Source organism: Anguilla anguilla, chromosome 13 (genome assembly GCF_013347855.1).
Source record: "Anguilla anguilla isolate fAngAng1 chromosome 13, fAngAng1.pri, whole genome shotgun sequence".
Lineage (NCBI taxonomy): Eukaryota > Metazoa > Chordata > Actinopteri > Anguilliformes > Anguillidae > Anguilla > Anguilla anguilla.
The window spans coordinates 8,729,791-8,757,273 of record NC_049213.1 but is presented as its reverse complement, the minus strand read 5'-3'; the positions used below and the strand labels follow the sequence as shown (position 1 = coordinate 8,757,273).

General features: G+C 45.0%; 1 protein-coding gene across 12 annotated transcripts; it reads left to right on the top strand.

Moving 5' to 3' along the window:
* On the top strand, positions 1–27,317 carry znf335 (zinc finger protein 335). 12 transcript variants are annotated; one of them, XM_035388591.1, is made up of 28 exons: positions 1–238; positions 5,364–5,561; positions 5,784–6,057; positions 7,319–7,396; positions 8,038–8,982; positions 9,679–9,825; positions 10,253–10,417; positions 10,934–11,204; positions 12,187–12,364; positions 13,057–13,169; positions 13,998–14,016; positions 14,117–14,233; positions 14,583–14,656; positions 15,029–15,189; positions 15,620–15,849; positions 16,482–16,581; positions 16,988–17,073; positions 17,600–17,859; positions 18,130–18,262; positions 18,797–19,000; positions 19,824–19,966; positions 21,052–21,191; positions 21,854–21,954; positions 22,960–23,046; positions 23,157–23,240; positions 23,586–23,651; positions 24,634–24,739; positions 25,223–27,317. In XM_035388591.1, the coding sequence occupies exons 2-28, from the start codon at positions 5,370–5,372 to the stop codon at positions 25,345–25,347; spliced, it is 4,599 nt and encodes a 1,532-aa protein (XP_035244482.1). In that variant the 5' UTR covers positions 1–238; positions 5,364–5,369; the 3' UTR covers positions 25,348–27,317. The 12 variants fall into 12 exon arrangements, with proteins under 12 accessions (XP_035244482.1, XP_035244485.1, XP_035244484.1 ...); XM_035388594.1 differs by having other exon boundaries at positions 21,851–21,954; positions 22,960–23,037; XM_035388593.1 differs by having other exon boundaries at positions 14,096–14,233; positions 16,991–17,073.
* Positions 27,318–27,483: the final 166 nt, after the last annotated feature.

Below are 27,483 nucleotides of genomic sequence, written 5' to 3'. Positions count from 1 at the left end.
TTACTGCTTACGTATTATGTACGACACAATCCAATGTCAGTTGTGCAATTATTCAGTCTAGTATTTTTAAAAAGTTACATTTCCCGAAAACGACATAAATAAGATCCGGTCGGCGTCCTGAAGTAGCAAGAAGAAGTTGATGGCGTCCGGCTAGAATGCCGGAGCATTTATCGGTTTCGTTTTTACTTGGTTTCTGACCTGTAGATTAAAGTGGAAACAATCCAGCACATAAATTGCGGTGAGTAAAACTACCCGGGAATACGGTGATAGAATAACTGAAGTTGAAAAATTGTTCAGGAAAGGGGACAAGGCGGACTGACCACACCGACAAGGCCCTCGGGGTCCCTCACCCTCAGATAGGAGTTTGCAGACTGCCTGAATCGAAATAGTGGCTCAGGAAAATGGCGGCGCGCAGCAGGCAGTGGGGAGGGCAGCTCGGCCCGGGTTTAAATTGAGAAAGGCGACGCGTGGATTCGAAATTGTGTCTTAAAACGTAGTATGTGAAATAAGTGAACGTTATAACGTGTGATTAAAGTGTTACTACGCGACCCTTCGCGATGAAGACAATGGTTTATTAACAGAAATAATGTGTGGCTTGCTCGTCTAGCTACCAAGCCAACTGGTTACGGAGCGCACAATTAACACAGTCGCTAGATAGTCCGCCGATGGCTATACGCTACGGTGCTAAGAAGTTACAGTGATTGCAAAGTATAAATAACACTAACAGATATTACTATTTAACGTTGGTAGCTCTAGCTAACTATACGTGGTATACGCGAGACTCGCTGCGCCACGCGGAAAATAACGTTTGTTGAAGCGTATGACACAGGCTAGCAGGTAGCAAGCTAATGAGATGGATATGCCAAATAATTCTAGCTAGGATCCTAAAGCAACAATCTCACGCATTGAGCTAGTTAGCACACTGGCAGGGTTTTACATGGAGGTGTAGAAAGAGTATCTTGGTAGTTCTACAAAATGAGCCGTGTAGCCATTATTGTACTGGCGGTTCAACCTTGACCGTAATATTGTGATTTTGTCTGTGCAGTATGAACAATAGCTAGCTTACTACTGGCTGGAGTGTCTGACTGGCCAAACACGTAAAGTGCAGTAGTCAGAACATTCACGTAGAGGCGGATTTCTAATGGGGTGGTTATCACTGAACTTTATAATGTGATGTGGCTCTAAAGGTCAACTTACTTGAACAAAACATTGACCCTTATCACGTACTTTTATTTATGGAGTTCCAGTTAACTGCATCTACGATTCACTGTACATGTATTCACTCACACTTGGATTTAACTTGTTTCTACCGCTTGTAAAGGTGCTAGGTAGTCGTATGCAAATCACCGTTTGAGTTTTTGACGAGTCTAAAGAAGCGGAGTTGTTATAAACTAATCTTACCAACCTTAGGATACGTGTACTGCTAGAATTAAAAGCAGTTACTGTATGTCTCGAATGTTAATTTTACAGCTAAAGAGTAAACTTGAGTAGAATACCACGTGTTTCATGTTGCTTTGCAAGAAATTCATGCTTAACCTTTTTAAAATGTGAATTTGGTGTAAGGGTACCAGTTTAGTTTACTGAATCTACATTTTGACACTTTCATATACACAGCCTTGATTTCCAGCAGTAGGGTTAAGATCAAATGGAAAATACATCTGTTATCTATCATTTTAATTTCAATTTTGCTCCTGTTTGCTTAAGGAGATTTGTGAAATACGTGGCCTAGGCTTAATGGGATCAGAGGTGTACCATTGAAGCACATGGGTAATCCAGATTTGCGCAATCCATTATTTTTGTCGACAAAAATGACTAATGATAATTACATACAAATGCATGAACATAAAATTAGTCATGGAGCAGAGATACAACCTTAAAAAAATATTTAATACAGTAGGTACACTACAAGCTACAAAAACATTTTTAAGACAACATCTAATTCAGCAGGTTAAAATGGCCATTTTCTTTGAAGTCTGTACCTGTTTATTAAGCCTACTGCAGTGTTATCAGAGATACGGTAGGCTATTTCATTATGACATTTTTCAGCTAGATAGATGTGAGTGTGGGGTTAGGTGTGGAAGCAGGTCTGTAAAACCACTGAACGTGTTCTGAAATTAATCTGTAAAATAGTGAAATATTTGCCCAATATAACACATGATCATGGACCAATATCTGATTTCACAGATACCCATATTTATTGTGCAACTTTTCTGTTTTCTCAGAATAATGTATTTAATGGAATGTTTCATAGGAATACATTGAAGCAAAAAAAAAAGAGAAAGTATCAAACCCCTGCTTAAGTTGGACCAGTTTTCAAAGGAACTTACCTTTGAATGTTTTTCAAATAAGGGTTTATAATTCATGAAATTTAAAAAACAATTTCAAAATTATTACAAACAATTACTTAGATCAGCTAGAAGTTGGTGTCACATGCAATTTACTGGCCATTTGCGTTCCCATACTCGTTGAAATGTCAGAATTGTCACTTGTGAATGTTTCTTATTCAGTGAATGTACATGGCTAGACAATTGCTCCCCTACAAATGGTGCCCACGCAGAAAAGTAAGGCAATGGCTAGCAAGCTACTATTGGTTATTCATACAAAATTAACAATGGCTGACTAAGTTTACTGTTCAATTAATGAAGGAAGCAGTAATCAGCAGGACTGATGCTGTAGAATATCAAGCCAAATACCCAGTTTGCAAATGAACAGATGTGTTGTATAGCTTACAGATGTTTCTCTTCCCAAATTTGCCTAATTATTTTTGAAAAATGATATTTAGGGGCAAAAGTAACCATTAAACAGTAAATAGAATTTCATATAAATAAAACAACAATGTTTTAATGCATTTGGACAAAAGGAGTAATTCAAGATGAATAGCAACCCCCCCCCCCCCCACAACAGTTTGTTAGCATGCCCCTTTTATGAAAACAGTTGTAGGTAATCACTGCATACCTCAAGCTGCAAAACTGCTGCTGGCTGAGAGTAAATGTCTCTAATGTGACTAAAAGCGTCTATAACATTGATCTATATGTGGGTGTGCTGTTTGAACGCTGAGAGCATTGCATTTTTCACCAGGACAGTATATCAGCGTACGCCTACTGTATATTAAACAGCATTTCCTGTGATTTTACTGTCCAAGACAAATGGTCAGTATTGGAGAGGAATCATTGCAGTTTTAGCTCGACTGGGGCACGACCCTGTTGCTGATGCTCTGTTAGTGCAAGATGGTTAGTGGTGCTGAGCTATGTGGTGCCTATCCAGTCTTTCTCTTCTTGGATGCTCTGACAAAATCAGATGGGTTCGATTTTTATCAGAAGTCTTTAGTTGTGGCTTGTGTTTTGTGAGATGTGCAACGACAGGATTTGTAATCTGGAATAGCCATTGAGGCGAGCTGTCATTGGCTCTCATCAGCAGCACACACAGTTGGCTAAAGATGAGGAAGTTTAGGGGCAAGGAAACTGGCTAGCCACGGGTCTGCACTTATCAGACTTATCATGTTCCTCCCTCTGCCTAACCATGGTCTTTTCCACATTATTTTTTTATTTTTTTGTCTGGTTTCACAGCTCAAATTGGCGCACACAAGTGCAGCAGCTGGCGATTATTGCTGCTGGTGTTCCTCCATTAGCTGTATGTACCCAGTGCTTCAAATCTTCCACTCTGTCAAGTAGAGCATCTTGGTGTCTCTCAGCAATGCAAAACAATGAGAACAAGGTTAATTACAATAAATACACTTTGAACGAATCCTGTTGAAATCGTGTTATTTGTGACACTGTGATCCCCATCTCTGCACCGTCTGCCTGGAATAGAGTTTCTGCTAACAGACAAACAAGTTTCTTAAGTATAATTTAAGTCCATTGGTAAGAGAGTCAGGGAAATTGGTGAACACTGTAGCTCTTTTTGAATTTGCTATGTTTTTCTACACACTATACTATTGTGTGTTTGGTAATTGCGAGAATGTGAAACAGGACATTGCTGTTAAAGAGGATGCCTGCTCACATAGCCTACCCTGTATAAAGGTTAAATAAAATAAAGTCTTTCCTATATCATGTAGTTTGCACACACCTAAGACTGAAAGACCAACGATTTAGAAAAGAACATCAATAAATGTGAGAGGGAATATGACTTTAGTCTTTTACAAATTTTTTTTTTTTTAATGAATAGGAACCATTAGACGAGGGTTACTGATTTTCTGTTACACTTAATATTCCATTACTAACTTGTACAATACTGTTATACAATAACTTGATGTCTATCTGCTAAAGAATATTGTCGGTGGCTGTCAATCTGATGGGAATTTTTTTCCCCCACGGAGTGTAGGCTAACTCGAATGCTTCTGCCCCCCTGTTGTGTAGACAGAGATAACTGGAAAATTGTGCTTTTAAGAACAGGATTGCAAGCCATTTGTGACAGTAACTGGCTTTAAATTAAAAAAAGAATTTCTGTGATGGTGTATAGAATGGCTAGTTCTAATGAATGCCTGTAAAAGTGTGTCCCAATGTGTTCTTGTGTGACCGTGTAAAGGTGACTAATGAATGCTTGTAGAAGTGTGTTTCTGTGTGATTGTGTAAAGGTGGCTGTAATGGACGCTTGTGGAAGTGTGTTTCTGTGTGACCGTGTAAAGGTGACTATTTATAATGAATGCTTGTGAGAGTGTGTTTCCGTGTAACCGTGTAAAGGTGGGTTCCCTGTGCGTATGACTAATGAACGCTAGTTAAAGTGTGTTTCTGTACGCCCTTGTAAAGGTGGGTTCCCTGTGCGTATGACTAATGAACGCTAGTTAAAGTGTGTTTCTGTACGCCCTTGTAAAGGTGGGTTCCCTGTGCGTATGACTAATGAATGCTAGTTAAAGTGTGTTTCTGTACGCCCTTGTAAAGGTGGGTTCCCTGTGCGTATGACTAATGAACGCTAGTTAAAGTGTGTTTCCGTACTCCCTTGTAAAGGTGGGTTCCCTGTGCGCATGACTAATGAACGCTAGTTAAAGTGTGTTTCTGTACGCCCTTGTAAAGGTGGGTTCCCTGTGCGTATGACTAATGAACGCTAGTTAAAGTGTGTTTCTGTACGCCCTTGTAAAGGTGGGTTCCCTGTGCGTATGACTAATGAACGCTAGTTAAAGTGTGTTTCTGTACGCCCTTGTAAAGGTGGGTTCCCTGTGCGTATGACTAATGAACGCTAGTTAAAGTGTGTTTCTGTACGCCCTTGTAAAGGTGGGTTCCCTGTGCGTATGACTAATGAACGCTAGTTAAAGTGTGTTTCTGTACGCCCTTGTAAAGGTGGGTTCCCTGTGCGTATGGCTAATGAACGCTAGTTAAAGTGTGTTTCTGTACGCCCTTGTAAAGGTGGGTTCCCTGTGCGTGTTCCAGGGCGCGATGGACTCTGAGGAGAACGCGGTGGAAAGCAGCAGCGATGCGGGCCCCTCGGGCCTGGAGGAGCCCTCTGAGAGCGGGATGGGCATGGAGACGTCGGAGGCCATGTCGGCCGACAGCAGCGACACGGCGGCCGTACACGCCCTCACACCCGAGTCCGACTCCCACGTGGGGCAGAGCTCAGAGGGGCTTGTGGTAGGGCTGACCACTTCATAATAATGATGATATAATAGTAGTGTTAGTGGTGGCAGTGTAGTATAATGGGTAAGGAGCTGGCCTTGTAACCTAAAGGTCACAGGTTCGATTCCCAGGTGGGGCACTGCCATTGTACCCTTGAGGAAAATACTTAACCTGCATTGCATTATTGAATGTGGAATTTATATGAATAAATTAAAGGTTGCCTTTTTAATGTCTCAGGAGCTGATTCCAGAGACCAGCTCTAGCACAGATGTCAGGGGGATGATCCACCTCCCGGACTCCTCCTCCGTCGCCCAGTCGACCAGCGTGTCGAGCGTTTCCACGGTGACGCAGTCCATCCTGGTGTCGGAGTCCGCTCAGGTGTTGGTCCACTCCAGTGTGGTGTCGGACGGGGGGATGATCGTGTCAGACTCCACCGCATCCACGTCCTCAGACCTGGGCTCGGCCATCGATAAGATCATCGAGTCTACCATTGGGCCTGACATCATGAATGGCAAGTGCCTCCCATCTCCACTGTTGTGTTTATTTAGTTTTTTTTTAATATACGTATGTTTTTGATGTTGTTAGGAGCAACAGGTCCCAGCAGATCCATTTAACAGAGGCATGAGATGGGGTGTACATGTGCATCTACTCACAAACAGCAAATTTGTCTGAAGGACTGATAAAGTACACCATATTGTATTCTCTGCCATTTTGGAGTTGTAGCAAAATGCTAAAAAAAAATATCCCCTTGACGTATCAGCATGCAGTTTTAATTTCTTCAGTACACGTTCCTTTTAAAAATGTTTACACAGACAGTTGCGATGAAAAAAACGTTGCCGCAGAAAGCCAATAAACTTTCAGTGGGTGTGGCTTTTTGCAAAAATGCATATAAATCAATTATTGTATGATGTGATATGATATAGCTTGGTATTCACATTGACAGTCACACCAAGACTCTGGCCTTACAGCATTGGCCCAATCAGCACATATGGTGGAACTATAGTGTTCCATATAATGAGAAATATTAAAACAGTCACTTTAAATCGCTGTAAATGCTGGGATTTTGTAACTTTATGCAGTAAGCAGTACCTTCATTAAGAACATATACGTTTCCTTTTGGTCACCACCATCATGAATTGGCTACCATTTTGGATGATGTGCCAACTTATTTCTTTGCCAATTCTGAACAAAATGGCTGTAGAATTCACCAGGGATTTACCTAGATTCACCAAGCTTGGCGTGTTTTGGTTCATTTTCATAGCCAGTATCTTAAGAATGTTCCCAGGGCCTTTGGTAGTCAAACAACATATTGTATATCCACCTCCAAACTTCACAGTGGAGATTAGGGTGCTTTCCGCATGACCGTCCCACCTTTTATGCCAAACCTTGATGGATGTTGAACCATGCCTTGTCTTAATGCACAGGTCAGGTTTTTGTAAGAGCCAGGTGATTATCAGGTATTATTATTCAGTTATTGTCAGCCAATGACTACTATGTTCAATATTGACACTCCTAATAATAGTTAGCCTATGTCATTTTCATAGATCCTGTGGGGTCACTTGTGAGGTCCAACATGCCGGAATAGTCTAATATGTGTGTTTGTGTGATCCACTGAGCAATTCAGTGCTTTTATTTCTTGAATGTGTGCGTGTGTGTGTGTGTGCTTGTGTGTGTGTGGCAGAGATACCAGGTCTTGCATGCGATTGTTTCAAAAATGTATAAATCCTCTAGGCTACGAACGGTGACTAATGGTCAGACTTTGTGTCCGTCAGGCTGTATCGCGGTGACCAGCGCTGAGGACGGAGGAGCGGAGACCACCCAGTACCTGATCCTGCAGGGCCCTGATGACGGTGAGTGTGAGTAGTTAGTGTGCTGTTTTCTGGACCTGTTCGGCCTAGTAGATCATCAGTTAAAACATGATATAGTTTTGCATTATGTGCCTCCCTTCCCTCTAAATTACCATTGTTTAAATGGTTTTGTCCTTCCCCCTCTTGTGTGTTTTTGTTTGTTAAAATGTCTAATAAAAATGTATAATTGGGTCATTCCAGGGGACAATGGCCCCTTGACCTCTCCCCCATGACCCCCATAATGTAGCCTTTAGAATAATGACCATCGGTATACTTTCAAGGGAAATAAAAACACAAACCATCATTAAGAAAATGAGATACGAAGTGTCTATTTTCACTCCACTTTCGGCCAACCCATCTCTGCTTTTGAGACCTGCAGTTTGACAACCGTAAATGGTAAAAAAAAACATTGATATCTTGGTCTCATTGTAGTCACAAAGACTTGCTCTACAACGTGGATCAGGCTTGACTACTTCTACTTAATTCTTTGCATTAATTAAGACTTAAATTTAATCATGAATTATCTCAAAACTGCTTTAAGAATTTAGCTCAATTTTTCATGTGTTGTCCTACACTGTGTGATGTACGTACCATGCAAATTTGCTGAGTGGGGTCTATGATCTTTGGTCTCTCTCTCTCTCCAGGTGCCCCCATGGTGTCCCAGATGTCCTCCTCTGCCCTGTCCAGCCGCATCACGATTGAGGCCCTGGGGGAGGGCCCCACGTCCACCTGCCTGGAGCAGTCCGAGCTAGGGGGGCGTCGGCGGGGGAGCCTGCCCGACCTGGAGGCCATGGACCCCGACCAGCCGGACCAGCCGGGGCACTCTGGGTACGTGGCGTGCAGCGCCGACAACTCGGGCCAGCACCACACGCACGGCTACGGCGACTGCGCCGGGGGCGACGACTCCAACCAATCGCAGCACTCCCAGTACGCCGAGTGCAGCGCCGGCCACTCCCACTACCTGGACCTGGTGCGCCAGGACGACCCCGGCGACTCCCGCTACATCGACTGCAGCGCCGACAACTCGGACCGGGCCCAGCGGTACGGGGCGTGCGTGACCGGGGCGGCGGACCAGCCCCGGTGCTCCCGCTACGCGGACTGCGGCGCGGACGCTCCCGACCAGACCCAGAACTCGCAGGACCGCGACGAGGCCTGCTGCTACATGGACTGCGGCGTGCCCCAGGGCTCCATCTACGGGGAGGGCCGGTCCCTGGACTGCCCCGACCAGCCCCAGCACTCCCACTACGCCGACTACGGGCCGGACCAGCAGGGCCAGTACATCGGCAGCACCGGGGAGTACGCCCCGCCCCCCGGGAGGGAGGCCGTGCCCAACCGGGACCCCCAGGGCGGGCCGGGGGCCGAGGGGCCCTCGGAGGGCACCGGGCTGGCCGAGGCCCAGGGCAGCAACGAGGCGGAGGGGTCCGGACTGCCCGGGCAGATCCGGGACAGGCCCCCTAACCTGGAGGAGCTGGAGGAGATGATGGAGGTGGTGGTAGTGCAGCAGTTCAAGTGCAAGATGTGCCCCTACAAGAGCATCTCCAAAGACACCCTGATCAACCACATGAGAGACAAACACTTCAGGCACACAGGTATGCGGCTGGCAGTGGCTGCCATGGCAGGATGATGGTGATGATGGTGATGGTGACGATGATGATTATGATAAAAGTAGTTATAATCTATTTTGTAAAGCGCAATGCATAAAATGTGTTGCACATATTCAGTGCATTCAACAAAGGGCAGCTACAGGTAACATATGGTACTTCATAGAAGAATGAGGACAAGCAAGCAGTGTAAAAAGCTGTGTGTGGGCTATTATCACTCAATGACTACAAGCTTCATGCATTTACTCACACTCTTTTTATTTATTTATTTTCGTGCCTAAAGCTCATTTTGCAGCTGAGTAGGCTAGCCCGTATGACAACGGTCTTTGATGAGAAGCTTGTTTTGAACCATTAACAGACAGCCTCGCCTTTCTGGTACCCTAGGGTTCATTGCAAATGGGAGGATGGGTGTGAAGAGGAATCCATAAAAATGGACCTAATCCATGACGACTAGTGGGTTCTTTAATTCATGTGAATATGGTCTAGGCTCAGTTCACTTCACAGTGTTGCTGCTTTTGCAAAATATGGATTTTTTTTTCTTGGGAGGTTTCAAAAGAAACAGTGAAGCCCCAATTATGGACTAATTGCATAAACGTGCCGTTATCATACATTTGACGAGAAAGCATCGCTGGAGAAAATCGCAGGGGCAGGTGATAATACTTCCTGATCGTTTGTGAAACGCAGGTGTCCCGCCTCCGAAGAAAAGGGGGCGGGGGCGACCGAGGCGGAGCGAATCGGCCGCCGCCCAGAAGGCTGAGGTGAAGACGGAGGAGCCCGCTGAGGAGGAGGAGGATGACATCATGGACGCCGGTGCCATTGATGATCCAGCAGGTCAGTGGAGAGCTCTGTGTATATATATATATATATATATATATATATATATATATATATATATGTATTACTGATTACTGAGAAAGGGTATGAATAATTTTGGACATGGAATTTTTTGTAAAAATGTAAAAAAACATAGAAATAGGTAACATTTTTCATTAATAACACTGTCTTACTGTCTTTTGTCACCTTCTTATGTCATTTCCAGCCAGAAGAAACCTATTCGTCAGATAAAAATTCACTATAACTCAAAATTATTTTGGGCTTAACTGTATAGTTGCAAGAAAAAGTTTATGAGCACTTTAGAATTGTAAGAAACCCCTCAGATACACCATACAGCGGAAGTATTTTCTTGTTTGTTGTTTGCTCGCGTTGAATAAGCTAGCCGTGCGTTCTCAAGCACTCGTTCTGCTGCCCCCTGTCCCAGACGACAGCGACTACAACCCGGCCGATGAAGACTGCAGGGGTCGCCCCCCCGCCCTCCTGCGCAGCGTGCCCGCGTCCTCGTCCGGCACGGTGGAGCGCCCCCGGCGCAGGGTGGTGCGCCCCAGGAAGTTCCCCTACGCCGCGGGGGGGCGCGGCCACGCCCGAGGTAGGTGCCGTCTCTAGGTTCTGCTTAAGGCCCTGTTTAATGTTACATACGCACATCGTTCCTTCTAAAAAACCTGGGATTGGGGAAACCTTGGGGCTCTGTGAGGGACCACCAAGTGTCCCAAACAGTCCGCTGGTACATTTTTAAATTCTTAATTTAGAAAAGATTTCTCCTTTTCAGAATATTTTATTTATATTTCCATATTTTAGAAATTACATATGTTTACTTTTAGATGAATTTTATTGAATACCTGTCTTACTGTGTCTAGATTTCGCAATATAATCATGGACACCAGGAATTATACAAAATGGCCACTGTACTGTGGCCTGTATAGTGGGTGTTGGATTAAGGTGTGAAATCCCAACCAGTTAATCCTCAACTGCAAGGTGGTCATTTTATAGAGATCCTACAAGAAAAAAAACTGGAATCCTTGTGCTATGTCATATTAATCATACAGTATATGCTATGATCCAATGTATGATTGCCTGTGTTCTGCCTGTACTTTTTCTTGGTTAGGAATGGCAGCAGTGACCATGGAGGCATCCGGGGGGAATAAGAGTTTGGACGCTCAGGTCCCGGAGGAGGCCAGCTCTTCTGGATTGGACAACGGGCCTGCGTCTTCCGCTAATGAAAACGGAGCTGAGCCAGGTGTCAGCCAATCGGATTCGGAGAACAAAGACCCTTCGTCAAACACGGGACCCGAGGAGGTCGAGTTTTACCCCAGGAAACGGGGACGGCCGTCCAAGCGTTTTCTCCGCAAGAAGTACAAGAAGTATATGAACCGCAAGTAAGAGACCGCCTCTGTAGCAGTAAGACTGTTTGTTTTCATCTCTGCTTTTGTTGATGGCTTCAGCTCTCAGTTTCTGCCATCTGTGCTTGGTAGTTCCCAAACAGTATAAGCTCTACTCTATACTGCGTTTTCAAACATAGTATTTAAATGGTGGAAGAATAACAAGTACACTTCCTAGTCCAGTGTTAAATTTAACCTTGATAATTTTATAGTATGCAACATATCAATACAGCATATGGGAGAGACCGTATGATACAAATTGTGGAATACAGAACTAAGTCAAGAAAAAATGTGTTCATGGTTTGTCACGACATTTCAATGTTGGCCTGTTCTGTTTGACCTGATCCTCAGCCTGTGTCTGTTTTTGCCTTTGTTCTCTCCAATCATTGAGAATTCCTTTGGCAATTGAAAGACAAATAAAAGACCTATATATAAATCAACATAAGCTGTTCTGGTGCCTACCATTGCTAAAGGATGTATTACATTTCTTTAGAAATACCCCAACGCAGAACTGTTTGGATTATGAGGGCCAAGCATGACCACACCACAGCACACCACAGATTCACTGTTGTCAGTTGGAGTTGAAGTTTGAATGTCATGGACTTGCAATTAAATGAAAACCTCTTCCAGGTCTTACTCAGCGCAGTTTTACTCTGACTTGGCAATCCCGCTTCGTGAAACACACCCAGGCAATTTCTTCTTTTATTGTGTAGCGGTTGCTTGGTCATATGTAATTCCACCGTAGCTTTTTACTTCCTCTATTTTGTTCATTTGAACTGAGGGTGGAAGTTTCAAAATTCCCTGGCAAGAGCTGGCTTACTGATCTCTCTTGGTAATTTCTAATTAGTTGTACGCGTGTGATAAATGATCATCTGAAATCCAAAGCAAAGTTGGTTTTAAAGCCCTCCCTTAGTCCCCCTAATGTAATTATGCTCGACGCTGATTTAAATTCCTCTTTGTTTTTCCCCCCACCTCACAGCAGGTACTACAAGTCCCTGAAGCCCCTGCTGAGGCCGCACAACTGCCGGATATGCGGCTCCCGCTTCCTCTCCCAGGAGGACCTCCGCTTCCACGTGGACTCGCACGAGGGCAACGACCCCGAGCGGTTCAAGTGCCTGCAGTGCAGCTACCGCTGCAAGCGCTGGTCCTCGCTCAAGGTGAGCGCCTCTCGCCCAGGGGCCTCCTGGAGTAGGGGTCCCGCGGGGTCCTCTTCAGAAAATACGGTTTTCCCTTTTGAATATCTCGTTTATATTGTAATCGTATTTACACCACCGCCTTAGGCTCTTATAACAGAATAAAGAATCCCAGTCATGAAGAACTTGCCTAGGATGTCCATGCTGAAACTGGAAGATAGTAATAACATGTTTGAGGAGACACGTTGTACTAAATTATACTGCACACCCCAAGTCAAAACCCAAATACAATATCAATTCCTTCCTCAATCATTTAAAGCTTCCTCAAATGAGCAAGGACTAAGGAAAAGAACTGGACATATTATTAACACTCAAACTCCGTAAAGCACTCTACCAAATGCCAAGTAATAAAGCCCCTGGACCTTCCAGATTCCCCGCTGAGTTCTATAAACATATACAGTATGGACTGCATTCTCACCACTGTTTCTTAGAATGACATTGAACATATAAACACAATTCCAAAATCCCACCACAAATGAACATTGCACTGCTCTGTCATTCTTTGGCAGTGCAATATACTGTGTCTCTACTTATTAAGGCACAGGGGCTTTCATTGCTACTGGTTTATTTCAAGTTTGAAAAATCGATGGTGTATTTTGACTGATCCGATCATTTTTTTGGGCGTTCTTTTGATTCTTCCTTTTGCGTTTTCATAGGAGCACATGTTCAACCACGAAGGAACCAAGCCCTACAAGTGCGAGGAGTGTGACTACTCCAGCGTGTACAGGAAGGATGTCATACGCCACTCCGCCGTGCACAACAAAGACAAGTACGGTCACAGTAATTCTGGGGGGTCACGGGAGGGCGGGGAAGAGGGGTCAAAACAGGTCAAGAAAGAACCGTCTTGACCAGTCAGAGGAAGTTGTATCTGAAACACTTACACAGTACAGCCCATAAGTATTTGGACATTGACGCAATTTTGTTGTTTTGGCTCCGTACTCCGGTACATTGGATTATCTGAGGTTAAAGTGCGGACTGTCAGCTTTAATTTGTGGGTGTTTACGTCCATATCGGGTGAACCACCAAGGAATTGCAGCCCTGGGGACCAAAAGTAATTGGACAGTTGATTCTAGGAATTTGTGGTAGAGTACTGAGCCAAAACAAAAGTGGTTTCGCTGTCTCACAACCATTTTAAGTGTGTTCTAACTTGCTTGGTTGACATATGACCAAATTAGCATTTCACGTGCTTTACATTATAGTTTTGATAGATTGTGTTCAAGTGAGAACAGCTGAATATTTATGTATCTTTTTAATAAAACAATTGTTGACAAACACATTGATTATTATGGGTATTTGCATGACTCATTGTGTTGTATGAAGCCAAGTATATCTAACAACTCCCATGTCTCATTTATTTTTAAAAATACACCTCAAATCATGTTATTTTATAATATGAGACATAACCATGCCAAAACGTTCATAGGGGCCCTGTATCACATTGTCATAAATCATGTTGGTGTTTTAGTTGTAGGTTTACAGCTAAGATACAGGTCAATTAATAAGACATCGGGGAGTCATTCTGGTATGAAAATGAGTGCTGTTATCACCTGAAATTAACATGTTTTCTTTCCCTCTCCGGATTTGTTTTTTTTTCCAGAAAAAAGAAAACAGACATGGTAAGTTGTTAACGTTTTTTGTCTTGCCACTCTTTACAAAAATGCCGTTTGTCCGTATTTGCTTTTCATGCCATAGCAGGTTATTCCGGATGTCTCGCAGGTCCCCAGGAACACGCAGTTCCCGTGCCCCGTGTGCAGCAGGGTCTACCCCATGCAGAAGCGCCTCACGCAGCACATGAAGACGCACAGCACCGAGAAGCCGCACATGTGCGACAAGGTGCGTGTGCAGACCAGTCCGGCATCTCCTTTATGATGACTACTGCATTGTGCAGGTTTACACTCTCATAGTATTACAAAAGTAGTTCCATGCTTACGCTGCCCGGTCACGTCTTCTGGATATTCTGGCCCCCCAGTGGTGGAATCAGCATCCCACTGCAGTCAGGACAGCAAAGTCACTGATAGACTGACAGACTGCAATTCCAAATTACTGTCCATGGTGTATAAGTCTCTAAATAATAGTGCCTGCCGTTGATGTAATAAAATTTCATAACGGCATATAAACTGATGCAATCACTGATTATAGTCACGGAGGGTGTGTTTCAGACCATGTCTTTTATTTTTTTCAGTGTGGAAAATCCTTCAAGAAACGCTACACTTTCAAAATGCATCTTCTTACTCACATCCAGACCTACGGAAACAGGTCAGAGAAAAACTTTGCTGATATGAATGCATGTTGTTGTTTTTTTTTGGTTGTTTAGGCTGAGGGTTCCCACAGTTTTACTTCTAATTACATTATATTGATGGTTGGCCATCCAGTTTGAGACGTCTTGTAAGAAAGCTGAGATGTATGCAGAAACCAGTGTATTGGAGGGACAGAACAGAAAAGGTTGTGTGCTGTCAGCGTAGCAGTGATAAGATTAGCCATGATAGGAGATGACAGAACCAAGCCTTAGTAGAGTGAGTGAAGACCAAGGACCAAACCCTGGGGTATCTCTGTAGATGTTTCATGTCTTCTACTGTGGTCTTATCGTGTGTACCATAGAGACACAGAGTGCATTTCTTCTGGTGGCAGGTTCAAGTGTGAGTTTTGCGAGTACACCTGTGACAACAAGAAGCTCCTGCTCAACCACCAGCTCTCGCACACCACCGACAAGCCCTTCAAGTGCGACTACTGCAAGTATTCCACCACCAAGGAGGACTTCCTGGTGTCCCACATGGCCATCAAGCACACTGGTCAGTACCCTCAGAGATTTGTAGCAACTTTCACCAGTTCTGCCAAGGCTGTATAGGACAAACCTTTAAGAGTGTCTCTGCTCTGGAGATCCTACCACAGGTTGTACTGACTAACCAGCTGGTCATCCCCGTATTCTGAACATCAAAAGTTTGGTCCCTTGACTGGAATTTGATGGACCTTATGAATATTTATGAGCATGAGCGACAACTAATTCCAGTGGTAAAGTACACCATTGGGCACATCTCCATTGGAACTTCCTGAATTTAGGAAGTAGAAAATAAGAAACAGCTGACCAGTTGGTTACCATAGAGAATATCTTCAGTGCTGCCAGCTTTTACCAACAGGCTGAAGACTCTCAAAGATGACGAAAAGAAATAGCTGTGATTGTAGAGGCTCAGTCAAGCCCTCACACTTGTTCCTGTCTCGCAGGAGAGAAGCCGTTCTCGTGCGACTTCTGCCACTTCATGACCAAGCACAAGAAGAACCTGCGTCTGCACGTGCAGTGCCGGCACCCCGAGGCCTTCGACGACTGGTGCCGCACGCACCCCGAGGAGCCGCCCAGACGCCGGCGGCCCTTCTTCACCCTCCAGCAGATCGAGGAGCTGAAGCAGCAGCACGACCACACCCAGGGCCTGCAGGACACGCTGCGAGGGCCAATCGTAAGTCAGAGCAGGAGCACGATCACACCCAGGGCCAATCGTAAGTCAGAGCAAGAGCACGAGCACACCCAGGGCCAATCGTAAGTCAGAGCAAGAGCACGAGCACACCCAGGGCCAATCGTAAGTCAGAGCAAGAGCACGAGCACACCCAGGGCCTGCAGGACACGCTGCGAGGGCCAATCGTAAGTCAGAGCAGCAGCATGATCACACTCAGGGCCAATCGTAAGTCAGAGCAGGAGCACGATCACACTCAGGGCCAATCGTAAGTCAGAGCAGGAGCAAGATCACACTCAGGGCCAATCGTAAGTCAGAGCAGGAGCATGATCACACCCAGGGTCTGCAGGACACGCTGCGTGGGCCAATCGTAAGTCTTCATTCCCCCATTTCTCCTCTTGGTCTCTTTACCTCTTTGCCTGTGATGTGCTTGTGTGTCTGGTTGCAATATATAATTACACCTCTTGAATCCTTGAGAGTTAATTCCACATCGATGTATGCAGGAAAGATATTGCCTCACTGCTCCTATCACAGTTTAAGCATTACAGTTCATGAAAATATTGTTATTGGAGTAGGTTAATGGCTTGTCTTCCTTCATCTTCGTCTTCCTCCTCTTCTTGTTATTATCTGTTTGCTAGGTGTCTGTGGACTCCATCGAGCTCCAGGCGATCCAGACCATAGAGAATCAAACCGTTTCCCCGGACTCACTGGAGAATGCCACAATTATTTATGAGCATGGTAAGTTTGTCCTCTCCTACCATTCCTATATGTGTTCATCAATATTCATAAAGATCAAGTCTGGTACTAAAAAAAAATAAGATTCAGTTTTACAAGTTGAAGTGATTGCTGAACTTGCCAAACTGTTAATATTTCTTTAGATTTTTTTGAGGACAAATGTTGATTGAATCTTTAATTTATATTGTAATGTTTCCATTTTCTTGTAATGTTTCCGTTTTCTTGTAAGTCAAAGTTAAGAACGAATTTTGGTTGGATGCAGGCCAAAGTCAATTCATAAAAAGCACAGCACGATTCAGTACATCGGTCTTAGCAGTTCTACGAGGAAATATGTTAAAAGCGCTATAAAAACAGAACTGATTTGATTTGACGCCTGTCCAATCCTTCCGTCCAATCGGTTTCTTCCCAGAAGCCTCGGACCTGTCGGCTCAGAACGCCCTGGACCTGCTGCTGAACATGAGCAACCCGCGCGAGCTGGTGGGGAGCTCCCTGCAGGTACTGAACAATGACCGCTTCCTTACGCTAATGCGGGGGGGAATATATTATCCCTGCTTGTAATATATTGCATCATATTCAATATATTACAGTGTATTCCATTTCAGGGGGAAGCCAAGCTTGTTTTCTCCTTGTAATTCATTGTTAAGCTCATTGAATGTCAGCAGTCTAATAAAAGGAATAGCTTGAGTGGCTGAGACCAACCAACCTAGTGGCATCACAACTGAGCTTGTACCAAGATGGCTGCACCCTAGTTTAGTTTATTTGTTCATTTAACAGGGGCCATGCACAACACAACCGTTGGGCCAGAGTTAGCTGTATAGCTCATTTACATCTGCGGTCCCAAAAAATAGCCAACCGTAGTTTATTTTTCTAGCAAATACGGGTGTGTTTCAGATTTTTAATGCGGGGTCATATCTTATCTAAGGTAAGAGGGAGTCATGTTACAGAGTGGCTTCACATCCCCTTTAAGGAAGGTCACCATGTGAGTGTGTGAGGTCGTGTGGTGTGTGTGTCGCTCCCTCAGGTGGCCGTGCTGAAATCGGAGGGGGAGGCTCTGGAGGGGGCCATGGGGGAGGCGGGCGTGGCGGGGAAGCCCCAGAAGGTGGTGGCCTTCCACGTGGCGGAGCACGGGGAGGCGCTGGTGAGGGAGGCCTTCGAGGCCGGGGCCGTGGAGGCGGGGCCAGACATCAGCCAGATCGCCATCAGCGCCTACCAGGGCGGCGCCGACTTCAGCGTGGTGGAGCAGGTCGGAGAGGAGATCCACAGCACCGCCACCGTCTACAGGTACCGCACCCCACACAGCTGTTAAGGGGTTATACCCAACCGCCTTCCCGTGCTAGGCTGTGTGCTTCGTTTACACAGGAACCACGCCTGCATGGAAGCAATTTGCTTTCCTTAAATTTTTTTACGCCTAATTTATTCAAGTCTTTCCTTCGTGTAGCTGATGGTCTGTCAACTGATAAACGAATCAGCCGAACGCTCCCCGTGAGTTTCAGCGGCGGTGCATTGTGGGTAGAATTGTGACTCATCGTGGGATGTTTGTCTCCGTGGCAGTGCGGAGGGAGGCGGCGGGGACCCCCAGGCCGTGGTGGTGAGCAGCGGCTCTCTCTCCGGGACCCTGAAAGAGCACAAGGGCAAATACTACCTGACCTCCGGGATCGGAGGAGGGACGGTGCAGCAGGTGGAGGTGAGCCGCCGGGGTCGACAGCAACCGGTCACTGGGCCGGAGTGAATTTGACGGGGGAACACGTGTGTTCTGGTTAAAAGTCTGTCCTTCAGTTTCTAAAACAAACATACGGAGCAGCACCGGCTGTTGGCAGTGTTTTTAACTCATAAGCCACGGTCACAACCAATAAAAATGGTTCTTTTAACGCACACAAACCCACTCATCCAATGAAATTACAGCTGACACCCCCCCCCCCCAGCTCTCTTCCGGCACGTGAACGTAGTGAGCATCCAGTATTGCGTTCATTGCTCTACAATACAGGCAGGCAGGGAGTGGTTCTGAAAAGACTTTTCGAGTAAAGCAAAAGTCTACAATTCCTTTTAAGCTACAGTTATTATCAGAATGTGATGACATGTAAGTGATGAGTATGAATTTTATGCTTGGAACATGTTCAAACTGACTGAAGGTGAGGTGAGCTGAGTGAGGAGTAGCTGAGGTGGCTGTATCTGGTGAGTGATGTCACACCCTGCCATCTGTTCTTCTGTTCTTCTGAAGCTAAGCAGCGAGGATCCTGGGTCCCCCTCCCCCACCACCTCTCCCCAGCAGCAGCTCAACTCCAAGAGGTTCTCCTGCAGGATCTGCATGGAGTCCTTCCACGGCCGCTCTGACATGGAGAGCCACAAGAGGGCGCACTTGGACCCCAACACCTTCAAGTGCCCCGATTGTCCGTTCATCGCTCCCTCCTGGCCAGATGTCAAGGTTAGAAGGAGTTGTTTTGTTTCTGAATGTAAGTCAGACCTGGGTCAAACACGTATTTGTTTCGGATTCAAATACTTTTCTATGCTTTATCGATCTTGTCTGGTGTATTGGAACCAATGAAATGCTCTCAAAAAGTGCAAACCACACCTTCTGCTCATATTGGCAGGCTCAATTACACCAGGCAAGATCAATAGAGCACAAAAAAGTATTTGAATCCAAAACAAATTTGTATTTGACCCGAGGTCTGATGTTAATATTCAGTTGTAGTGCATGTTTTTGATTGGCCTAGACAGTGGTTGCGTGCAGTGAAGCACATTTTAGATATTAGCAAAATGACAATGTGCTGGTTTTACAATGGCTGGTATAAGGGCATTGAGGAGTTTGTGGTGTAAAGCAGGAAAGTGTACTTTGAATAGATATTTGGTAGATGTCTAATGGATATTTCCCTTGGTGATCATTTATGGTTATTTCTACAATTTTCAGCCACTTAACATTCACTTTGAAGTAACTGAAACTGTTAATTACTGTAATAACACTCGTCTCAAATCAAGGCATAAAATCCGTCATTTCTACTGTGCCTCTTTGTATTGATTGCATCGACAGGCTATTTTAATACCCATATTAGGGTTCACCTAATCAGGGTATGCTGTAATCTCAGTATTGAACAACGTTCAGTACACGCTAGGTGGCGGTGTGGCGTTGCAGTCAAGGCGGAACTGTGCTTAGTGTGAGCCGCTTCAGTTCATATCCGACTGTATGACTGGCAGCATGCAGCGCGGACTGTAACGGGCCGCTTTGTGTGTGTGCGTCTCCCGTGCCTCAGACTCACATGGCCATGCACGCCTACCTCCGGCCCCACAAGTGCGGCCACTGCAGCTTCGCCTCCAAGAACAAGAAGGACCTCCGGCGCCACATGCTCACCCACACCAACGAGAAGCCCTTCGCCTGCGACGTCTGCGGCCAGAGGTGAGAGAGAGAGAGAGAGAGAGGAGAGAGAGAGAGAGAGAGAGAGAGGAGAGAGAGAGAGAGAGGAGAGAGAGAGAGAGAGAGAGAGAGGGAGGGAGAGAGAGAGAGAGAGAGGGGGGAGAGAGAGAGAAAGAGGAGAGAGCGAGAGATAGAGCGAGAGAGAGAGAGAGAGAGAGAGAGGAGAGAGAGAGGGAGAGAGAGAGAGAGAGAGAGCCGTCCGTCTGTCCATCTGCAACCTGTGGTGTCTTCAGGCCTGTGACTCTGGCGTCTTCACCCTGTGACTGGTTTTCACCAGTAGAGAGGACGGATCGGATACCTGTGCTACTACTACAGTGTAAAACTGCTTATGCTATAATGCTAAGTGAATGGCTGAAATGGGGGGACATAGCTCAGGAGGTAAGAGAGGTTGTCTGGCAGTCGGAGGGTTGCCGGTTCGATCCCCCGCCCTGGGTGTGTCAAAGTGTCCCTGAGCAAGACACCTAACCCCTAACTGCTCCCAACGAGCTGATTGGTACCTTGCATGGCAGCCTTTCACCGTCGGTGTGTGAGTTTGTGTGTGAATGGGTGAATGAGAGGCATTAATTGTATAGCGCTTTGGATAAAAGCGCTATATAAATGCAGTCCAAATGCATGTTCTGCTCATCATCAAGCATTCATTACAGTAGAGTGTACCTGTTTTACGTATGTCTGGATTACTTTGTTCGAGAGGGAACGTGACAGAGACAATGTGCAATATTAAACATCGCTTCTTCTGTACAGGATCAATCCGTGTCTAAAATAAGAGTGTGTGTGGTTCAGCGCAGGGGGGGACCAGGGAAACTCCAGTACTCTGTTAGAGGGGCTGCCTTCCTGTGAGAAATGTCTTATTATTGAAGGTGCATTCTAAAATCCCTCTTAGAACCAAATTATGTCTGTTGGTTCCGTTTCATTTTTTTAGTTGCCATTTTACCATTGAGGCTTCCACCCATTTGAATTTGAACCTCTTAAACACTTTTATTGTTAATGTTATAGTTAATATTCCCAATAGAGAAGGGCCTAAGCGAGGACCTTTATTTATTTATTTATTTATTTTATTTTTTTTGCAGGTTTAACCGTAACGGCCACCTGAAGTTCCACATGGAGAGGCTGCACAGCCAGGACCCGCCCGCACGCAAGCCCCGCCTGGCCCTGCCCCAGCAGGCCATCATCGTCAACAGCGACGAGGAGGCGCTGGCCACCCTGCAGAGTGAGTGTGTCACATTACATTACACTACATTGCATTTATTTAGCGGACACTTTCATCCAAAGTGATGTACAAAAGTGCATATCAAGGTCATTGGAACAACTTTTTTTTGCATTACACTCTAACACCCCCCACCTTCCTGCATGGCTGCATGGTTGATTTTATGCACCTGTTAGCAATGGGTGAGGCTGAATTTGCCGAAACCACCGATTAGAAGGGGTGTCAACATTCTTTTGGAAATGTATGTGTGTGTGTGTCTTGTGTCTCTGTGCGTATGTCTGTGTCTGTGTATCTCTGTACGTCTCTGCATGTTTGTTCGTTTGTCTGTCTATGTGGGTATCACTGTATGTCTGTGCTTTTCTGTGCGTGGGTGTATCTGTGTGTATGTTTGTGCCTGAATGTGTATCTCTGTATGCTTTTGTGTCCCTGCGTGCCTGTGGGTGTCTGTATGTGCCTGTGTCTCTGCATGTCTGTGGGTGTCTGTATGTGCCTGTGTCTCTGCGTGTCTGTGGGTGTCTGTATGTGCCTGTGTCCCTGCGTGCCTGTGGGTGTCTGTATGTGCCTGTGTCTCTGTGTGTCCTTCTTCAGGAGTGTCCATGCTGAGAGTAATGATGTTAGTGTCTGTCTAACCATGGCCCTTCTCTCTGCCTGTGTGTGTGCAGCAGCTCTGCAGGCGGGGCAGACGGTCATCACCCCCGAGCGGCTCCAGCAGGCCCTGGGCCAGGAGCACATCATCGTAGCCCAGGAGCAGACCCTCTCTGACCAGGTACAGCTACGCCCAATGTACCTACTACACACAAGGCTCCCACTACACCAGCTATACCCAATACACCCGCTGCGCCAGCTACACCCAATGTACCTACTGCACACAATGCTCCCGCTACACCAGCTATACCCAATACACCCGCTGCGCAAGCTAAAGCCAGTGCACCTACTACACCAGATATACCCAAATCACCTTTTATACAAGCTACACCCAGTACACCTGCTACACTCCAGTTACACACAATACACCTACTACACCAGCTACACCCAATACACCTGCTAAACCAGCTACACCCAATACACCTGCTACACCAGCTATACCCAATACACCCGCTGCGCCAGCTACAGCCAGTGCACCTACTACACCAGATATACCCAAATCACCTTTTATACAAGCTACACCCAATACACCTGCTACACTCCAGTTACACACAATTCACCTACTACGCCCGCTACACCCAATACACCTGCTAAACCAGCTACACCCAATACACCTGCTACACCAGCTATACCCAATACACCCGCTGCGCCAGCTACAGCCAGTGCACCTACTGCACCAGATATACCCAAATCACCTTTTATACAAGCTGCACCCAGTACATCTGCTACACTCCAGTTACACACAATTCACCTACTACGCCAGCTACACCCAATAGACCTGCTACACCAGCAACACCCAATACACCTGCTACACTAGCTATACCCAATACACTTGCTACACCCAATAATACATCTAATAATAAAGCACCATTTAAAAAAAATGAGAATACAGGTGAAACTAGGGCAAGGATACGACGGGGTGATCTGTCTGGAAATCTTAAAATACCCGCCTTTTCTACCAAGTCCGTGTGTTTAGTTGAATGCACCCTAGCATACTGCATTAATGGCCCCTAAAGAGGTCTGGTATTAGCGTCTTTAGATGAGTACCCTTGGATTAGCTTTAGCACTTACTCATTAATCTTGAAATGCAGTCACGATTACACGATTACCGTCTCTCTGTTTGCAGGAGGAGGCCACGTACATCCAGCAGATAACCACCGTGGACGGGCAGACGGTCCAGCACCTGGTCACTGCTGAGAACCAGGTGACGGAGGTGAAGCCTGCTCCGTGTTTTCATGTCAGGCACCAGCCCGGAGGGACGCATACCTGTACCTGCTTAATGTTTTCACTGCGCTCGAATGACCTCTCGCCCTCTCCCCCCAGGTTCAGTACATAATCTCCCAAGATGGCGTACAGCACCTCATCCCGCAAGAGTACGTGGTGGTGTCTGAGGGTAATCACATTCAGGTAAGCAAGCAGCGTTGCGTACACTGCAGTGCTTTAGGCTTCCGTTTGACGCATTCGCCTCTGCGGCAGAGGTTCCGCCGGCTGGAGGGAAATACTTGCGGTGTTACGACAGTAGGGGGCGGCAGAGTGTAATTTTTCCTCATAAGGACAGCTTCCATCGTTCTGCATTGAGAAATTGTTGACGTCACACCAGGAAAATTCGCTTTAGAGGAACACTTAGCTCTGCGATTGGGAGATATCATTCGTATTTGGGGAAAAATAAAGCCCCAGCTTATATTGAATTAGATTTAGTTGCCAGTTAGTTCCCTGTTTTAAATGGTAGTGTTTGGTCTTTTTTGTCCACAGATGCAGGATGGACAGATAGCTCACATTCAGTATGACCAGGACGGGGCTTTCCTGCAGGAGCAGCAGGTGAGGGAGAAGGAGAGAGCACGCACACACTGAAACCAGTATGCAAACACAAGCCACTGCAGTTCCATTTCAGTTAACTCATGCGAGTTGACAGGCCGACCGTAGGATGGAGTTTTACCTGTCATGAGCTTTCAGAATGAGAACTACGGTAACAGCCGAATACATATTATCACCAGATACTTGAACTAGGAATTCATTGTGTGGAACCACCTACCTTACATTATATTTCAGAATTCAGCAGGACACCCTTATTCAGAGTTCCAGAGACACAGATTGCACTTTTATGTATAATTAATTTATACGGCTGAGTACTTTTTACCGAAGCAATTTGGGTTACGTACCTTACTGGAGAGTACAGCGGCCACACCACAGCAGCTAAGACTTAAACCCACAGTCTTTGAGTTTCAATCCTGGTTCCCCAGTCATTTTGACACAGTACCGTACCCAATATTTTAATGGTAAATACTACCATTAGCAGTTGAAATGGCCTCCACTTTGAACAACTTCGACGGTATTTTTAACTTTTTTACGTCCCGAATATTAGTCAAATAAAGTTAGTCTTGAAGTTGAGCATAAATATGTATGTTTATATATGTATAATATGTACAATAATATGTATAAGTATGATGATGTTTCGTAGTTCATTACTTTATTTTGTATTTAATTGATTCATTTTTTAAATTGCAATTAATTGTAATTTTATTAGCATTAAAACAGTGATGATTGCTAAGTGGTAGACAGGCAGTTTACCATAATGCTTTGGGCTTAAGGTAAACATGTTTTATGCAGACAGTGTGTGAAACCTTCTAAACAACATAATAATGTTTGATGATGAGAACAGGCCGTTGAGCTCATCTGGGCTTGTCACATTGCCTGTGGTCAAGACAGTGTATAAAGTCTGGTCTTTAATAGCCCAAGGTGAATTACCCCCATCGTGTTCCCTTCTGATTGGGCGGCCCTGTGCTTGTTTGGCTCCTTTCAGATTGCACTGAGCCACGACGGGCAGATCCAGTACGTTCCCATCAGCTCCGAGCAGCAGATCGTCAGCCAGGAGGACCTGGAGGCAGTTGCACACTCTGCAGTGACAGGTGTTCACCACGGCCCAAGCTCGGAGCCTTAGCCATTTTTTTGTTTGTTTGTTTTTAAACCGAGCGATACACATTGACATTAAGAATGTAGTTTCCAAGTGAGACCTATCGAAGAGGGCAGTATAAAAAGAGCATTCCGTCCAATAATGGCACACTGGTTTATTATGAAATAAAAGGGTTGTCAGCTCAGCTGACTTATTTGGTGACCATCTCAAAAATCAATTTTTACACACTGTGCATTTACACATCTTTACTGAAGCAATGCAGTTCATTAGCTTTGCTGAAAGGTAAGATGGCAATGTCCCATGGTTTGAACCAGCATTTGAACTCTGATTTACAACCCCACTTCCCAAACCATTATATTACCCTTATATTAGCGGTTTCTCTGGTAAGTCCCATGGGTTTTGCACGTGTGCAGTGGATGTTGGGATTTGTAGTTTCTGTAGGCTGCTAGCCTGCTAACCCTCGCTCCGTTCTCCCCAGCGGTGGCAGACGCAGCCATGGCCCAGGCCCAGACGGTCTACGCCACTGAGGCCACGCCCGAACAGCTGGAGCAGATGCAGCAGCAGGGCATCCAGTACGACGTCATCACCTTCACAGAGGAGTAATGGCGACGGCTCACACAGCACAGCTTGCTCCCTTCCTTTCCAATGAGAGCTCCCAGCGGTACGCCAACAAGCAAAGGGGACGACCTGTGCACTATACTCTACATTCTTAAATTTGTTCCCTAAACTCAAATTTACGCTTATCGCATTTGCTTTTTGTGCTTGTAATTTAGATTACAGTGGCTTACCTCCAATGTGTTGGTGCAGGAGCCATACTGGTTGCTACACTTTAATTCAGGTGGCTCTTCTGAGAATTATTCCATCATTATTTCCATTGCAAAATATTGTAAATATTTTGCATATTAACGGCCGCACCAGACGAGATGTAGCAAGGCATCAGATTGGTTGAGGCGTCATTGTAAGCGACAGTGTACAACAGTGCAGGTCCCTCTACCTGGCTTGCTGTTAAATGATGTCACGGACTTGCAAGGCACCCATGTTTTCTGACATGGCAGTGATGTCATATTTTCTGTTTATTATTTGTGTGCTTAGATGTTGCCAGCAATGCATCCGAATCGAAGTGCAATAAGGCCTCAAAGCCATCATAAGGCCAAGTCACAGATTGCTACAGGTTTTGTTCTGTTGTGCTGTTTTTAGGCACACAGTGGTGTAAGGAACGTACATCTCAACGCACCGTGGAACGGGTTGGAGGGTTTGGAGGGTGCTGCATTCGTTTTATTTTTGTTTTTTTTCTTTTGTTATTGTGAGCTGTTGCAGTAGTGGAACAGAGTCAACTAAAAGCTAATACCAAAGACTTTATCTACTTATTGCACATCGGCAGCAGCTGCGTGTACCTCTCAAAAGAACCCGAAGCTTAAACAGTCAGTAGCAGTTTAATATCATTCTAATTCCTGTGTGATTTCATCACTTTGATTCTCATTCAGAGGCATGGCAAGATGCTGTAATGCTGAAAGGATACAGAACTGAAGATAAACTCAAACAAAAAATAAAACAAAATTAAGTAGTTTTATGTATGTGGAGTAACAGTCCCATAAAAATGCTAAATATTACATAACTCATTTTGTCAAGTTGCCACATGAAGAAAATGCACCTTTCACACACACAGTACCAGTAATATCTCCACATCAGGGGTTATCAACCCTGGTCCTCGAGGGCCACAGACATAGCTGGTTTTCATTTTTAATTAGCACTTACATGTAGAACGTGCTTTAATTGATAAATTAACTCGCCGAAGGCCTAGTTTTTTGGGTCCAAATTTATTTGCAGATTTTAAGAGGAAAGCCAAAAACCATCGGAGTTGAGAACCCCTGATCTATAGGAATCCAAATTCTGATGTGGGCGTGAGTTTCCTGTGGTTTCAGGATGTGTGCCTATGATCAATCACTTGTAAGCAAAGTGCATTAGATATTTTGAAATCTTAATGCTTTACGCGTTGCACATTAAGGATGACGTGGTTGGTTATATAGTTTTGTGTTAAGATCAATGTCTTGCCTATCCACGGAGTGTAGAAAATTGTTTAATGCGTTAAAGGTGCTTTGTAAGATGATACAATATTTTCGGAATAATCAAATAAATTGCACTTCCAGCAAGGCTGTGGAAAACGTATATTAAGGAACAGAAGTGTGTTGTGAATCAAATGGAGACCATTTTGTTTGTGGAAAGAGACAATCTTATATATAACGATTTGTGTTTTTGCCATCGGTATGACATGTGAAGACATTTGCTTTTCATTTACTCATTTTCAAGAACATACTGGAGACGTACTTTCCGAGGGTCAGTAGAACATGGCTGGATATAGCAGGAAAACACCTCTGATATGTAAATTATGTATATTGTAAATTAAAATGCTAATCCTTTGATTTAACTGTAGTGGGTAGAACTGTGTATACAGTGTCATTTTTCTTCTTATTTCTGTGAATATAATTTTTCAAAACTCTTGAGAGACTATGCTGGACTACTGGTATGTGCTACACCTGTTGTTGCAGAGACTAGAAATAAAATGTACAACTTGAGTGCGTGTTTTAATCTGAAAGCATGTTTGTGCGTTCTCATCAAAATACTGTCCTCTAATTAGACAAAATGCTCAACTTTCAGGGATGATAGATTCTTGCATGTCCAGTGCTTTTCAAGTCTTTGAAAAGCTTGGTGCAATTGCACATGTTGCACCACTATGTTGTA